This window comes from Dipodomys merriami, unplaced genomic scaffold (genome assembly GCF_024711535.1).
Source record: "Dipodomys merriami isolate MVZ:Mamm:240054 unplaced genomic scaffold, mDipMer1.0.p SCAF_142, whole genome shotgun sequence".
Classification (NCBI taxonomy): Eukaryota; Metazoa; Chordata; class Mammalia; order Rodentia; family Heteromyidae; genus Dipodomys; species Dipodomys merriami.
This window is the reverse complement of record NW_027202738.1, coordinates 3,034,140-3,049,358: the sequence shown is the minus strand read 5'-3', so window position 1 is coordinate 3,049,358 and position 15,219 is coordinate 3,034,140. Positions and strand designations below refer to the sequence as shown.

At 50.3% G+C, this 15,219-nt stretch overlaps 1 protein-coding gene across 1 annotated transcript; it reads left to right on the top strand.

The window, feature by feature from the left end:
* The first annotated feature begins 4,344 nt into the window (after nucleotides 1–4,344).
* LOC138826347 (MORN repeat-containing protein 3-like) lies at nucleotides 4,345–14,337 on the top strand. Its single transcript, XM_070021416.1, has 5 exons — nucleotides 4,345–4,796; nucleotides 7,205–7,362; nucleotides 10,141–10,300; nucleotides 11,223–11,407; nucleotides 11,576–14,337. The coding sequence occupies exons 1-5, from the start codon at nucleotides 4,652–4,654 to the stop codon at nucleotides 11,648–11,650; spliced, it is 723 nt and encodes a 240-aa protein (XP_069877517.1). The 5' UTR covers nucleotides 4,345–4,651; the 3' UTR covers nucleotides 11,651–14,337.
* The last annotated feature ends 882 nt before the right edge of the window (nucleotides 14,338–15,219 follow it).

Sequence of the window (15,219 nt, the reverse complement as noted above, 5' to 3'; positions counted from 1 at the left end):
AAGTCCGTGAGACTCTTAACTCCCATAAACTACTCAGAAAAAAAACTGGAAGTGGCCTCAAGTGATAGAGCACTAGCCTTGAGCATAGAAAGGCTCAGCGACAGTGCCCAGGCCCTGAGTTCAAGCCCCAACCTCCCCCAAAAAAAAGTTTACCCATGTTGAAACATGCATGTATCAACAATTCATTCCTTTTTGTTGCCAAATAATATCCCATTGAGCACAGAGACTGTTTTGTTCACTCATTCATCTGATGATGGATACTTGGGCTGTGTCCACCTTTGTCAATTGTATGCAATGGAGACTTGTTGTTTCAGACAGGTGGATTCTTTAGGCACTTCTAGAAGATGGAGACCCAGGCTGCTATGCTCCAGGTGGCTCCATTCTTGGTTTTTAAATTTCATTTAATTTTACTTTATTTTTCTGTGCCAGTATTGGGGCTTAAACTCAGAGCGTGGATGCTATCCCCTAATTTTTTTTGTATTTTCTCCCCTCAAGGCTGCATCTCTACCAATCTACCAATTGAGTCACAGCTTCACTTCTGGTTCTTTGCTGGTTCATTGAAGATACAAGTGTCACAGGATTCCCCTGCCCAGGCTGGGTTCAAACTGGGATCCTCAGGTCTCACCCTCCTGAGTAGCTATGATTATAAGTCTAGACCACTGGATTTATTCTAGACTGTGCTCTGTGGATGAATTCCTGTATGGATGGACAACTCAGCAGGCATTGGAGAAAGTGCTGGGATTCTTTGCCCAGGTGGAGCCAAAGTTTGGGGCCAGAAAATGTGGACAGGATCACACTCCCCCCATTTGTAAGCAGGCCTGTGGAGGAGTCCTGGTCACCCCACAGAGGAATTCCCTTCAACCCAAGGTGAGAAAAGGGATGAAAATCTGATCGATCCTCCAGATGACTATTAGAAGATTACTTGGAGCACACACAAACTCCCAAAGGTGATGTGCTGGGGAGTAGCCAGGCCAAAGCCACCTATTCAAAGGCTTGTGAAAAATTTCACAAGACTGATCCTAGGGAGAGAAGAATGCCATAGGCTTGTATCTCATTGCCAGCTGCCAATGAGCAGCAGATAAACAGATAAGCCATTGCCTACATTCTGTCTTGGTTTCTCTTGGGCCAGGATCTGATGAGGGCCTGGAAAATTGCTACTTGCAGTGAGGAACTGGGGTTTGGGGTTGGAGCACAGCTAGGCCTAGGGAGAATGGGGTTCTAGACCACAAGATGCCACTCAGCAGGTGGCAGGGTGACTCTGGACAGGGCCACGGGCCAGGGGACAGTCTGTACCAGGGTAAAGGCTGACTGAGGCTGCTGGCCAGGTGCCTGAGGGGAAGAGGAAAATATCCTGGGAAAACCAATGTCAACAGCAGGGGTGGATTGGCCAGAGGAGGACTTCAGAGCCTAGAGAGGGCAGACTCCTGTGAGAGTCGGGAACTCCAGTGACATAAAGGGTGACTCATTCTCCACAGTGAGCATGAGAAAGTCGACCGCAGATCGAGAAAGGTGACGGACACATGAAGATGGGGGGTGGACACGAATTCATCATACCTGATGTGATCAATGTGGGGAGCAGTCTAGAGGCCAGTGGCTCATGCTTGTAATCCTAACTACACAGGAGGCTGAGAGCTGAGGATCCTGGTTTGAAGTCCGTGAGACTTGTATCTCTAATTAGCCAGCAAAGAACTGGAAGGTGGGGGGGAACTGAGAGAGAGCAAAGGAAGGGGTGACATGGTCCAAAGAGAAAGGTATTACCTGAATTGTGCAATGGTGAGGGGGGAGAGGAGCTGCCCAGGAGCCCTGGAGGACACGGGGGGCAGAATTCCTCGGCTCGCGCGCCCCCCGAGGGCGGAGACCCCTACCAGACCTCAGCGCCCAGGTGTCAAGGCTCCTCCGGGAAATTTCCCGCCAGGGGCTCTGCGCAGGAAGGGGCGGGCGCCGCGGGCTGGCGGGGCGGTGGCGGCGCGTTGCCATAGCGACCCCGGCCGGGCGGGACGCGGCGCCTGTGAACGTCGGTCTGAGCGCCAGGCGACTAAAGGTGAGCGCGGGCACGCGGGAGCCGGGAGCCGGGAGCCGACCGCACCCTGACACCGTGCTCCTCCTTGTTTAGACTGCCGGGCAGCATCGCCTGTCTTTGGTGGGGTTTTGTTGTGTTTGCTTGTTTTTTGTTCTTGTATCTAGACTAGTGATGCAACCTCCTCGCGGATAGAACCTAGGAGCAGCGGTGACATCATAGAAAGTTTGCAGTCTCGGGGCTGGGAAGGTGACTCGGTGGTAGAGTGCTCGCCTCACATGCATGTAGGCCCTGGGTTCTATTCCTCAGCATCACACGAACAGAGAAAGCTGGAAGTGGTGCGCCAGTGGTAAAGCAAAAAGAAGCTCAGGGACAGTGCCCAGGCCCTGAGTTCAAGCAGCCAGGACTGGCCAAAGTGGAATTGTTAAGAGAATTCAGACTGATAACTTTTTTTTTTTTTTTTTGGTCGGTCCTGGGCCCTGGTAACTTTTTTTAAATGACGCTGGGACTTTGCAGATGCTAAGTCACTGAGTTACTGACCTGAACAGAGACTGCAAATTTATTCATTCGTTCATTTATTTCCAGTTCTGGGGCTTGAACTCAGGGCCTGGGCACTGACCCTGATCTTCTTTTCCTCAAGGATGGCACTCTACCACTTGAGCCATAGCTCCTCTTTTGGCAAAAGTGCTCAGGGACAAGGCCTAGCCCATGAGTTCAAGCTTCACCACTGACAATAAAAATAAAAAATAAAAAATAAAACAGGGGCTGGGAAGGTGGCTCAGTGGTAGAGTGCTTGCTTTGCATGCATGAGGCCTTGGGTTTGATTCCTCAGCACCACATAAAACAGAAAAGGCTGGAAATGGCGCTGTAGCTCAAGTGGTAGAGCACTAGCTTTGAGCTGAAGAGCTGAGGGACAGTGTCCAGGCCCAGAGTTCAGGCCCACGACCGACAAAAAAAGAAAAATCAACAATAAATAAATGTTTTATTGTTTAGTTTACTTTTGTCAGTGGTGAGCCTTGAATTCTGGGCCTGAGCACTGTCCCTCAGCTCTTCAGCTCAAGACTAGCATTCTATCACTTGAGCCACAGCGCCATTTTCGGTTTTCTGGTGGTTAATTAGAGATAAGAGTCTTACAGGGGCTGGGAAGGTGGCTCAGTGGTAGAGCGCTAGCCTTGCATGCATAAGACCCTGGGTTCGATTCCTCAGCACCACATAAGCAAAAAGAAAAAGCCAGAAGTGGCCCTGTGCCTCAAGTGGTAGAGCGCTAGCCTTGAGCTGAAGAGCTGAGGAACAGAGTCCAGGCCCAGAGTTCAGGCCCCACGACCTGGCCCAAAAAAAAAAGTCTTACAGACTTTTCTCCCAGGGCTGGCTTTGAACCATGATCCTCAGATCTCTACCTCATGAGTAGCTAGGATTACAGGCATGAGCCACTGGTGCCTAGCTAAAAGTTATATTTATTATTATTGAGTAGAGGGTAGGGGGAACAGGATACCCAGGATTTGGAGAGGACTATTGTCACTCCATGAAGACACACAGATGGACATGAAGGTGTGCACAGGAGGTCTAGGGGTCGATGAATGCAGACACTGGGGGGAAATCCTGAATCACCCTGCATGCCTCTGCAATTCCACAGGCAGGAAAGCCAGATCCAGTGGAGAAACCAAACCAGGGACAGGAAGAAGCATGACTAACAGTCACAGTCTTCCCGGACTGCTTCAGTTTCGCATTGAGCATCTGAGGTCCTAGGAAACCCTGCAGTCAGTCCTGGAGAACCAGGACTGCTAATCACCCTTGAGGCAGTCTCTTTAGTTGGTGGGCTCAAGCTGGGCGCTGTTGGCTCATACCTGTAATCCTAGCTACTCAAGAGGCTGAGATCAGAGGATTGTGGTTCGAAGCAAGCCCTGCAAGAAAGTCCATGAGACTCTTTTCTCCAATGAACCACCAGAAAACCAGAAATGGAGATGTGGCTCAAGGTGGTAGAGTACTAGCTTTGAGGAAAAAGGTCAAGGACAGTGCCCAGACCTAGAGTTCAAGCCCCAGGATCAAAAAAAAAAAAAAAAAAAAAAAGGTAGGGTCTCTCACTAGCTACAATACCCCCCACCCCCAAAGCTTTATCACTAGACAGGTGAGGTAGGCCAAAGCGGGCCACAGCACAAGGCAGCCCTTAGACAGACAGGGCCACGCCCCCACTCAACCCCCAGTCCTTCTCCCTGAGCTCTTCCAGACTTGGAGCCAGCCCCTAGATTTATTATTCATTCTAGACAGCCAACATGAAACCCATGGAACCAGCTTCTCCCCAATGCCATCATAAACCCTGGGTTCCTTCTGGTTTCCCTGGGTTCCTAAGCAATTGTGCCATCAGACCCCTGGCACAGAGGCCCCAGGAACAGGCAAGGATAGGGCCAGGTCAGGGTCATCATCATCATCAGTTCAGCACAAAAGTATTCCCACCCAGGGCTGATCATCTGGCACAGGGACTCAGAACATGCATGACTCACCCACAGGACTCACCCTACTTGAACCCAGCCACCTCTCCATGAAGCCCACAGGATCCCAGCATTCCACGGGATACACTCAGCTCCTCATGTTCTTACCTTTCTGCCAGCACCCTCTGGCCCCACAGAAACAGCCAACATGCCAGTCACCAAATGTCCAAAAAAGTCAGAGCCACTGTGGAAGGAATGGGACCAGAAGACTCTTAGGAATGGACCGCGGCACAAGGTGTATGCTGTGAATGGAGATTATTATGTGGGCGAGTGGAAGGACAACCAAAAACATGGTGAGCAGGGCTGGAGGTCAGATGGAGCAGGAGGCAGCCAGTGAGGGGCTGGAGCCATTAGTGACAAGGCCAGAGAAGTAGGGTCCCAGAGCTAATTGGAAGCTTAAATGCCCCCTCCCCCCCCCCCCAAGAAATGGTACACAAGCACCTGGCTCTATATTTTTATTTTTTTGCTGGTCCTGGGTCTTGAACTCTGGGCCTGGGCGCTGTCCCTCAGCTCTTCAGCTCAAGACTAGAGCTCTACTCCTTGAGCCACGGCACCACTTCTGGCTTTTTTCTGCTTATGTGGTGCTGAAGAATTGAACCCAGGGCCTCATGCATGCAAGGCAAGCATTCTACCACTGAGCCACCTTCCTAGCCCTGCCTGGCTCTACTTTTTAAAAATCCAAGCCAGGCACTTGTGGCTCATGGCTGTCATCCTATCTACTCAGGAGGCTGAGATCTGGGGATCACAGTTCAGAGCCAGCCCAGGCAGGAAAGTCCATGAGACTCTTATCTCCAATTAGCTACCAGAGAACCGGAAATGGCTCTGTGGCTAACGTGGTAGAGTGCTCATTTTGAGCTAAATTGCTGAGGGACAGCACCCAGGCCCACAGTTCAAGCCCCAACAAAAATCCAAGAGCTGCCGGGCGCTGGTGGCTCACGCCTGTAATCCTAGCTACTCAGGAGGCTGAGATCTGAGGATCGCGGTTCAAAGCCAGCCCGGGCAGGAGAGACCGTGAGACTCCTATCTCCAATAAACCACCAGAAAACTGGAAGTGGCGCTGTAGCTCAAGTGGTAGAGTGCTCGCCTTGAGCTGAAGAGCTGAGGGACAGCGCCCAGGCCCAGAGTTCAAGCCCCACGACCGACAAAAAAAAAAAAAAAAAAAAAAAAAAAATCCAAGAGCTGGGGTTATAGCTCAGTGCTAGAGTGCTTGTCTGGAACATACATTCGAGGCCCTAGTTTGATCCCCTCCCTGGAACTGCAAATCAGTCAGTCAATCTATCAGTCTCCCAAGAAAGACTCCGACTAGCCAGCCCAGTCACATGCTCCCCTATCTAACCAGGGTCAAGATTCATTTTCTACAGACGTGCAAAAAAAAATGCTGGAGGCAGTGGTGATGCCTTTCTCAGTGTTGCCATAGGGAAGAAGAAATGACTTATTTTCTGTGGGTTGTGGAGCTTGAACTCAGGCCCTGGGCGCTGTCTCTGAGCTTTTCCCCTCAACTCTGAGCCCTACCACTCTGAGCCACAGCTCTACTTCTCTTTTTTTGGTGGTTAATTGGAGATAAGTATCTTGAACTTTCCTGCCTGGGCTGGCTTTGAACCGCGATCCTCAGATCTCAGCCTCCTGAGTAGCTAGGATTACAGGCATGAGCCACTGGCGCCAGCTATTTACATACATTTATACATACATATATGTATATGTGTATATATATATATATATATATATATATATATATATATATATATATGTATACACACGTGTGTGTGTGTGTGTGTGTGTGTGTGTGTGTGTTGGTCTTGGAACTTAAACTCAGGCCTTCCCCTGAGATTTGTTGCTCAAGGCTAGAACTCTACTACTTGAACCACAGCTACACTTCTGGCTTTTTTTTTGTAGTTGTTGCTTAATTGGAGATAATTAAGAAAATTGGATAATTCAAAATTGGAGATAATTAGAAAGTCTCTAAAACTTTCTAGCCAGGACTGGCTTCCAATTGCAATCCTCAGGGGCTGGGAAGGTAGCTCAGTGGTAGAGTGCTTGCCTTATATGCATGAGGCCCTGGGTTTGATTCCTCAGCACCCCTAAGCAGAAAAAGCCAGAAGTGGTGCTATGGTTCAAGTGGAAGAGTGCTAGCTTTGAGTTAAAGAACTGAGGGGCATGAAGCTGGGCGCCGGTGGCTCAGGCCTGTAATCCTAGCTACTCAGGAGCTGAGACTTGAGGATCAAGGTTCAAAGCCAGCCTGTGCAGGAAAGTCCGTGAGACTCTTAACTCCAATAAACCACTCGAAAACTGGAAGTAGCGCTGTGGCTCAAGCGGTAGAGCACTGGCCTTGAGCTGAAGAGCGCAGGGACAGTGCCCAAGCCCAGAGTTCAAGCCCCATGACCAACGCGACCCCCCCCCCCAAAAAAAAAAAAGAACTGAGCGCGCCCAGGCCCAGAATTCAGGCCCCACGACCAAAAAAAAAAAAATTGCAATTTTCAGATCTCAGCCTCCTGAGTAGTTAGGATTACTGGGTGGTGTTTTTGGTGATTTCTAATTGGTATCAGGCTTTAGGGCAGTGGGTTGGAAAATTGCTCTTTATGGAATGCACCTAAAGATGGAACTCAGACCCCCTGTAGGGGGTCCCTGAGGCCTGGGCAGGAACTTGGCCTCCAGCCTAAAGTGACTGTGTCTGAGGTATTGGCCCACCTCTGTGTGTCACCAGGGAAAGGAACACAGGTCTGGAAGAAGAATGGAGCCATCTACGAAGGGGACTGGAAATTGGGGAAGAGAGATGGCTACGGCACCCTCAGCCTTCCAGATCCAGAGACAGGAAAGTACAAGAGAGTCTACTGTGGTTGGTGGACAGGTGGTAAGAAATCGGTGAGTGTTTCCCAGCATGCCCTTCCAGGGGCAGGGTTGACAGCCTGTTTCTGCTGGAGGAAGGGAGGGAGGGAGGGAGCGAGCAAGAAAAGGAGCCAACAGAGAGAGAGAGAGACAGAGACAGAGACAGAGACAGAGAGAATGTACATCCATGTTATATGTGTGTAAGGGAGACATTCATATGTGTGTTAGAAGGCCCAGCTCCCAGGGGTAGGTTGGAAAGGAAGAGTGGAGGAATTGTCAAGGCTTCTCAGAACAAAACCAAGGAAATAAGCAAGAGTAGTGGGGCCCAGGGAGGAGCCCGTGTAACCTATGGCCACAAGAAGGCAGCAAGCTGTGGAGTGAGTTCTCCTCCACCCTCTTCCCTCATTTCCTGGCTTTCTTTTCCCTAGGCATTCCTTTCCCAGAAGCGCCACCCCTCCATCCCCACCCCACCTTTTGTTGGGTAAAATGGGAAAGTAGCCAGGCATGGTTGGCAGAGTCTATAATCCTAACACTGGGAAAGCCAAGAAGGGTGAGTTCCAGGCCAGCCTGGGCTATATAGCTGACCCTGTCCCCCAAAAAAAAATTTTTTTTAAATTTAAAAACCAAAATCCTGACAGGCAACTGGTGGCTCATGCCTGTAATCCTAGCTTCTTAGGAGTCTGAGATCTGAGGATCACAGTTCAAAGCCAGCCAGGGCAGGAAGGGCTATGAGACTCTTATCTCCAGTTAATCATCAAGAAACTGGAAATAGAGCTGTGGCTTCAAGTTTAGAACTTTAGCCTTGAGCAAAAGGAGCTCAGGAACAGTTCTCAGGCCCTGGTTTAAAGCCCCAGGACTGACCAAAAACAAACAAACAAACAAACAAAACTCCCTAATGTAAACAAAAAAGGGAGGAAGTGTAAGAAACTGGGATGGATAGAGCAGGAGCAGCCACATCCAATAGAACGAGAGGAAGGGAGAGAGCTGAAGCCAGCCAGAGGCAGGTCCTAGCCCCCAAACACCTATGGTAAGCACAGATCCCCTCAAGTTACTCTTACCAACTTGGATGAAGCCTTACCCTTGTCCATCCAGACTGAGAATAACTGTATTGCTTCTGAGCAGTTTCTGTTGTGCACCCAGAATGCGCATGTGATACTTGAATTAACTTTTACAACAATTTAGCATCATTACCATCCTATTTTATGGATATAAAAGCAAACTCTGAGAGGTGAAGTACTTGCCCTGGAGTCACACAGCTGGCATGCAGCTGAGCCCAAGATTTCTTATTTTATTTATTTATTTATTTATTTATTTTTGTGGGCCCAGTCGTGGGGCCTGAGCTCTGGGCCTAGGCACTGTCCCTCAGCTCTTCAGCTCAAGGCTAGTGCTCTACCACTTGAGCCACAGCACCACTTCCGGCTTTTTCTGCTTATGTGGTGCTGAGGAATCAAACCCAGGGCCTCAGGCATGCAAGGCAAGTGCTCTACCACCGAGCCACCTTCCCAGCCCAAGATTTCTTGTTTCTTGCTGCCAAATTATTTATCAGCCAGTGGAAAATTGATCCCACACTAATATAATGTGGTTTTACGATAGTAGTTTTCCCGTGGTATCCAAAGTAATGTCATTAAGGACAGCCTAAAGATTATAGGGCTGACTTCCTGTAAGAAATGATCCCAAAATATCCTAGGAGTTAGCTAGGGAGAAATAGTAAAAGGAGGATTGGTGGCAAATAGCAATGAGATATCAAAAAGCTGAACAGCAAAATGCTGTTTGGAGGGAGGGAAGGATGGAAGGAGGAAAGTAGTGGGGACTTTGGGACTCAGTTGGGGGTCAGGATATTGAGGAGTAGATTAGGGCTCCTAAACTGATCTTGCCAGAGGTGTGATCTCCATCAGTCCCTGATTCCCGGTGATGGTCACCCAGTGTGGGAGCTCAGAGACAACATGACCTTAGCAGGGTCACATCAGAGTTGGATGTGTGTCAGAGGCAAATGTGACCACTGGAGCCATTAAAGATCCTACTGAGGGGCTGGGAAGGTGGCTCAGTGGTAGAGCACTTGCCTTGCATGCATGAGGCCCTGGGTTCGATTCCTCAGCACCACATAAGCAAAAAGAAAAAAGCTGGAAGTGGTGCTGTGGCTCAAGTGGTAGAGTGCTAGCCTTGAGCTGAAGAGCTCAAGGACGGGGCCCAGGCCCAGAGTTCAAGATCCAGGACCACCACCAACAACAACAAAAGAGCCTTCAGAGCCAGGTATCATCAATGCCTGTAATCCCTATGACTTGGAAGTATAGAGGGAAGGATCCCAGTCTGTGGCTAGCCTCTGGCAGAAATGCAGATTCTGTAGGAAAAATAACTAAAGTCAAAAAGGGTTGGGGGCATGGCTCAAGTGGTAGAGCAAGTTGCTCAGCAAACATAGATGACCTGAGTCACACACACACACACACACACACACACACACACACACACACACACACACACACACACACACACACACACACACACACACACACACACACACACACACACACACACACACACACACACACACACACACACACACACACACACACCCCTGGCTGCTCTCTGGTGAGTGCATGGGAGCAGGCGTGAGAGGAGGGGACCTGAGGGGAAGGGGAACCGATGGGGGCTGTAGCAGATGGATGGGATCACTCAGGACATGGTGCCGGTCTTCGGGAGGGCGGAGGCTCAGGAGGCTGGGGTTGGGGGTTGGGGGTGGAGTGGGGCGGGGCCTGGGGAGATCGGCCCTCCTGGGGGTGCAGGAGGCCGTGAACAGGGCGCCTTCGTGCTTTTCAGGGCTATGGAATTCAGTTTTTTGGCCCCAATGAGTACTATGAGGGTGAGTGGTGTGACAACCAGCGCAGCGGGTGGGGCCGCATGTACTATGGCAACGGCGACATCTACGAGGGCCAGTGGAGCAAGGACAAGCACGAAGGGGAGGGCATGCTGCGACACAGTAAGTGCCCCGCCCACCAGAAGGCCACGCCCACACGGAGTTGTCCCGCCCCATTCTGCAGACCACGCCCTCGATCCCTGATTGCTCCGCCCATCCCAGGTCCTCTATTAGCCTGCTCCCCATCTCCCCCACGCCTCTCAAGACCACACTTGTTGGCAGGCATGGCTATGGTGCACACTCATTACCGCGTCCCGTCCCGGCAAAGCCATTCTCCATGAGCAGTAAAAATGCTCTACTCGCCGGGCGCTGGTGGCTCACGCCTGTAATCCTAGCTACTCAGGAAGCTGAGATCTGAGGATCGAGGTTCAAAGCCAGCCCAGGCAGGAGAGACCGTGAGACTCCTATCTCCAATAAACCACCAGAAAACCGGAAGTGGCGCTGTAGCTCAAGTGGTAGAGCGCTCGCCTTGAGCTGAAGAGCTGAGGGACAGCGCCCAGGCCCAGAGTTCAAGCCCCACGACCCACAAAAACAAAACAACAAAAAAAAAGCTCTAATCAAGCAGGGCGCTGGTGGCTCAAGCCCTAGCTACTCAGGAGGCTGAGATCTGAGGATCGCTGTTCAAAGCCAGCTCAGGCAGAAAAGTCCCTGTGAGATTTATCTCCAATGAACCACCGGAAAACCAGACACCAGAAGTGGTCTTTGGTTCAAAGAAGTAGAGTGCTAACCTTGAGCAATAAGATCAGGCGCAGCACCCAGGCCCCAGGAGTTCAAGCCCCATGAAAAGAAAAGAAAAAAACTTGGCTTCTGGGGTGATGGGGAGATTGGATGAGGTTTATGTTTCCAGTGGAGACTGACAAGGACAGGCCTGACAAGCAAGGACCATCTCACCAGCTAGCACACAAAGGAGACCTGGTAGATGCCCAGCATGTCAGTCCCGGCTGGTTTGGTGTGCCCAGCACCTATGTCCCTATCTTTTCCTCAGAGAATGGGAACCGCTTCGAGGGCTTCTGGGAGAGAGGCATGAAGAATGGGCCTGGGCGTTTCTTTCACCTGGATCATGGCCAGCTGTTCGAAGGCTTCTGGGTGGATGATGTGGCTAAGTGTGGCACCATGATCGACTTTGGCCGGGAAGAGGCTCCTGAGCCCACCCAGTTCCCCATTCCTGAGGTGGGCGGCTTCCCAGGGCCCTGAAGCCATACCCCCAGGAAGAAAGAACCAGCACCCCCCCTTTCCACCCCGCCAGGGAAGGGAGGAGGTTCTGTTTGTAGGGAGGCTATCCCCTTCAAGAGAGCAGTCTTCCTGCTCCCCAAACCAAGCCCTGCCACTTCCCTCCAGATCAAACTCCTAGATCCTGACGGTGTGTTGGAGGAAGCCTTGGCTACGTTTAAGAAGACAGAGGAAGAACAATGATGCCTGGTGAGGAGGTGGGCACACTTGCCACCTCTGATGAGGCTGAGGTAGCTCTGGAACTTGGAACAACATAGATCCCCAAAGTCTTGTGGGGGCAAGACCAGAAAGGGCTTGTCTCCTGTGATCCAGCTGATCCTTCTTAGTTCTTCCTCTTGAAATCGATGTCCCCCGAAGACCAGTGCACACCAGATTTGCCCATGTGCCTCCCAGGGTAGGCAGTAGGTGGAGTCAGGTGGTCTGCTCTCCCATAATGCCCTGAGCGAGGCAGTGGGTCCTAGGCCTCCATTGGCACAACTGTCCAGTGGAGAGAGTGCAGCCATAGCTCCTCCTGAGGTGGGCATGAGGCACTGGGGGAAGGGCAGAGATCCAGTATCTTCGGTGTTGTCCACTCTACCATCATCCTCACCCCCTGCAGAGCGCGCCAAGGCGAAGGAGAAACCTCAAGCCCTTGTCACCCAACTGCTCAGACTGGTGGGGCAGCTCTGGGCACACCCTTGGCATCCTCAGATGGTACCTCACTTGTCCTAGTACTAAGTCATTCTTTGCTAGTGAGGTGCGTCTCTCCTGGGCTAGTCTTGTGGGGGAGGGGAGGGGAGACCTCTTCATCCTAAGACCTGTACTGGACGTAGCTCATAAGAATAAAGCAGCAGCCTGGCGGCCTGAACCCAGGGCCCATGCTGAGCAGGGTAGGTTGGCTCAGAAAGATGGCAGGTAGAAGCTACCTGGGTTTTCCAGGACACAGGCAGGGCGGAGTAGATGGCTCCAGGTCTCTAATCTCTGAGCTAGCCAAGAACAGATCAAATCTGCATCTCATTGGCCAAGATTTAAGCTAGACCCACCTTCTCAGCTCAAAACCTTGGAATTCTATGGATGCTCTCAAATTTGCAGGTGCTCAATTCCATGTCCATCTGTTTGTCTGGGGTGAGGCTTGGGTTTTCATAAAGCTCCCTAGGGGCTGATAACTCCTGTGTGTGTGTGTGTGTGTGTGTGCGCGCGTGCACGTGTGTGTGTGAGCACGCGTGCATGTGCATGTGCTCGCGCGAGTGGGTACTGGGGTTTTGTACTCAGGGCCTGGGTGCTATCCTGGAGCTTTTTTGCTCCAGGCTACAGCTCTACCACTTGAGCCATTAGCTCCACTTCAGCTTTTTGTGATTAATTGGGGAAAAGTCTTTCATGGACTTTCCTGCCAGAGCTGTTTTGTTTGTTTGTTGTTGTTTTGGTTTGGTTTGTCGTGGGGCTTGAACTCAGGGCCTGTGCACTGTCCCTGGGCTTTTTTTGCTCGAGGTTAGCAATCTATCACTTTGAGCCACAGATTCATTTTTTGTTTTCTGGTGGTTGATTGGAGATAAGAGTCTCACAGACTTTCTTGCCTGGTCTGGCTTTGAGATCTTCAGATAGCAGCCTCCAGTGTAACTAGGATTATAGCTGTGAGTCACCAGCACCTGGCTGGTTTTGAACCATAGATCCTCAGATCTCAGCCTCCCAAGTAGTGTGAGCCAGCACCTGGTGAGAACTCTTGATTTACAGTGAAGCCCTAAGCAAGTGGTCTCAGTTTTCCATCTGTAAAATGGGACAGAGGGGACTCCACAGGTATGCTGTTACCAAATACAATAGAATGTGTCAAGGTTGTGAATTCAGGTACTGTGAAGAGTTTTGCAGAATGATGATCTCCTTGGCTTTCCTGTGAGGTAAGAGGAATGCTTGCCTATCAGTAGGAGTGTAAACTGTGGAGCTAACTTTCTCGGGTGTGAATCCCAGATCTGTGTTGCTGGGAACCTTGGTGGCATTATGTTCTCTAGGCATCCGCTCTTGTAATATGAATTACCTCAGGGCTTCTGGTTATCATGGTTGGTTAATGTAATGGATGAAATTAAGCAGTAGTTTTAAACCAGGTGTGATTGTGTGTGTGTGTGTGTGTGTGTGTGTGTGCCCAAGGGACATTTGGTAATGTCTGGAGACACCTTTGGTTGTCCCAGTTGGTCATGGCTGCAGTGGGTATTTAGTGGCGGTAGAGCAAGAATACTGCTAAAAATGCTAAAATGTAAAAATGCCACAAAGGAGCTATTCACTCAAGGTTAAGCGATGGCAGGGAAAGCATGGGATCCTGTTTCTTGTAAAGCCTGGTGCATAGAAAAGGCTCTACAAGGCTCACTGACGGTATAGTGAGGTTCTCTCTGCTCCCTAAACCAAATATGGTGGCCTGGCTCAGTGCATGGTGCCATCTATACCTGTCACTAGGAAGTGGCCAGGCCACTGGCAGGATTTCCAGTTGCTGGGTGCTTACTCTGTACTAGCCCAGTTGGCAGCTTCATCTGTCTCCTCTCCCATGATGCCCCCATAACCCACTAAGGGTCTTCCTATTATGGCATTGTAGAGGAAACTGAGGCCCAGGGAGCGCCATAAGTCTCTAGGCTGACACCATGGCTGAACTTGAATCTATCTGTTCTTAAGGTATAGAAGAGTGAGCATGCAGGGCTACCACTTAGTTTTGGAGAAGTGTGTGGAGGGAGAAGGTGGGCTTATGTATAAAATGTCACTAAATGGGGACGATAAACTGGTAATAATGGCCAACTTGGGGACCTGGAAACGGGGGAGAACAGCCCTTCCTTGTTGTGTTTGGAACCATGTGAATGTATTAACTTCTGTATTCAACATAGAAAGCTGAAATTAAAGAGGACTGCACTTTTTTTTTGTTTAGCCCATTATTTGAATGCTGGGGACAGAACCCAAGGCCGCATGAAGGTGCCGAGCAGGCACTCTACCACTGAACTTTACCCCAGTCCCCAGATATGTCTTTAACTAGGGTTTGTCTTAGCAGCTGAGACGTGAGCACGTGGGATGCTCATTAGAAATAGATTCCAGACACACCCCAACCAACTTGAATCAGACTCCCCACATGCTGGGGTGGGGCAGGAGCAAGGGATGCTTCGGTATCTATGTTCTACAAGCCAGGCTGTTGACTGTGTCCAGGCAAGCCGAGGAGAGAAAATCTAAAACTATATAGTGTCATAGCCCAGAAATAATTCCAGCTACATCTGGGGACTTTGTAAAAGTGTCACATGGGCCCAGGCCCAGACCTACCCAAGCTGGCAACAGGGTGGAGATGAAAGGATGGAAGAGAGACAAATACTAGACCCCACCCCACTTTTATTTTACCCAGATCATTTTCTTGGATAAAAACCACTAGACTGCTGTTGGCTTTTACCTGTAATTCTAGCTACTCAGGAGGCCGGGATCTGAGGATCATAGTTTGAAGTCAGCCTAGGAAGAAAAGTATATAAGCAGCTCAGGGACAGTGCCCAGTTGAGTTCAAGTCCCCGGACCAGCAAAAATAAAAACAAAAAACCCCAACCCTACAGCTACAATAGGATGCCTGCCTAGTATGCTTGAGGCCTTGGGTTCAAGCCCTAGCACACAAAGCCTTAAAAATATGAAAACTTAAAGCCTAGACACTGGTGGGTCATGCCTGTAATCCTAGCTACAAAGGAAGCTGAGACCTGAGAATCATGGTTCCAAGCCAGCCCAGGCAGGAAAGTCCTTGAGACTCTTTTTTTTTTTTTTTTTTTTTT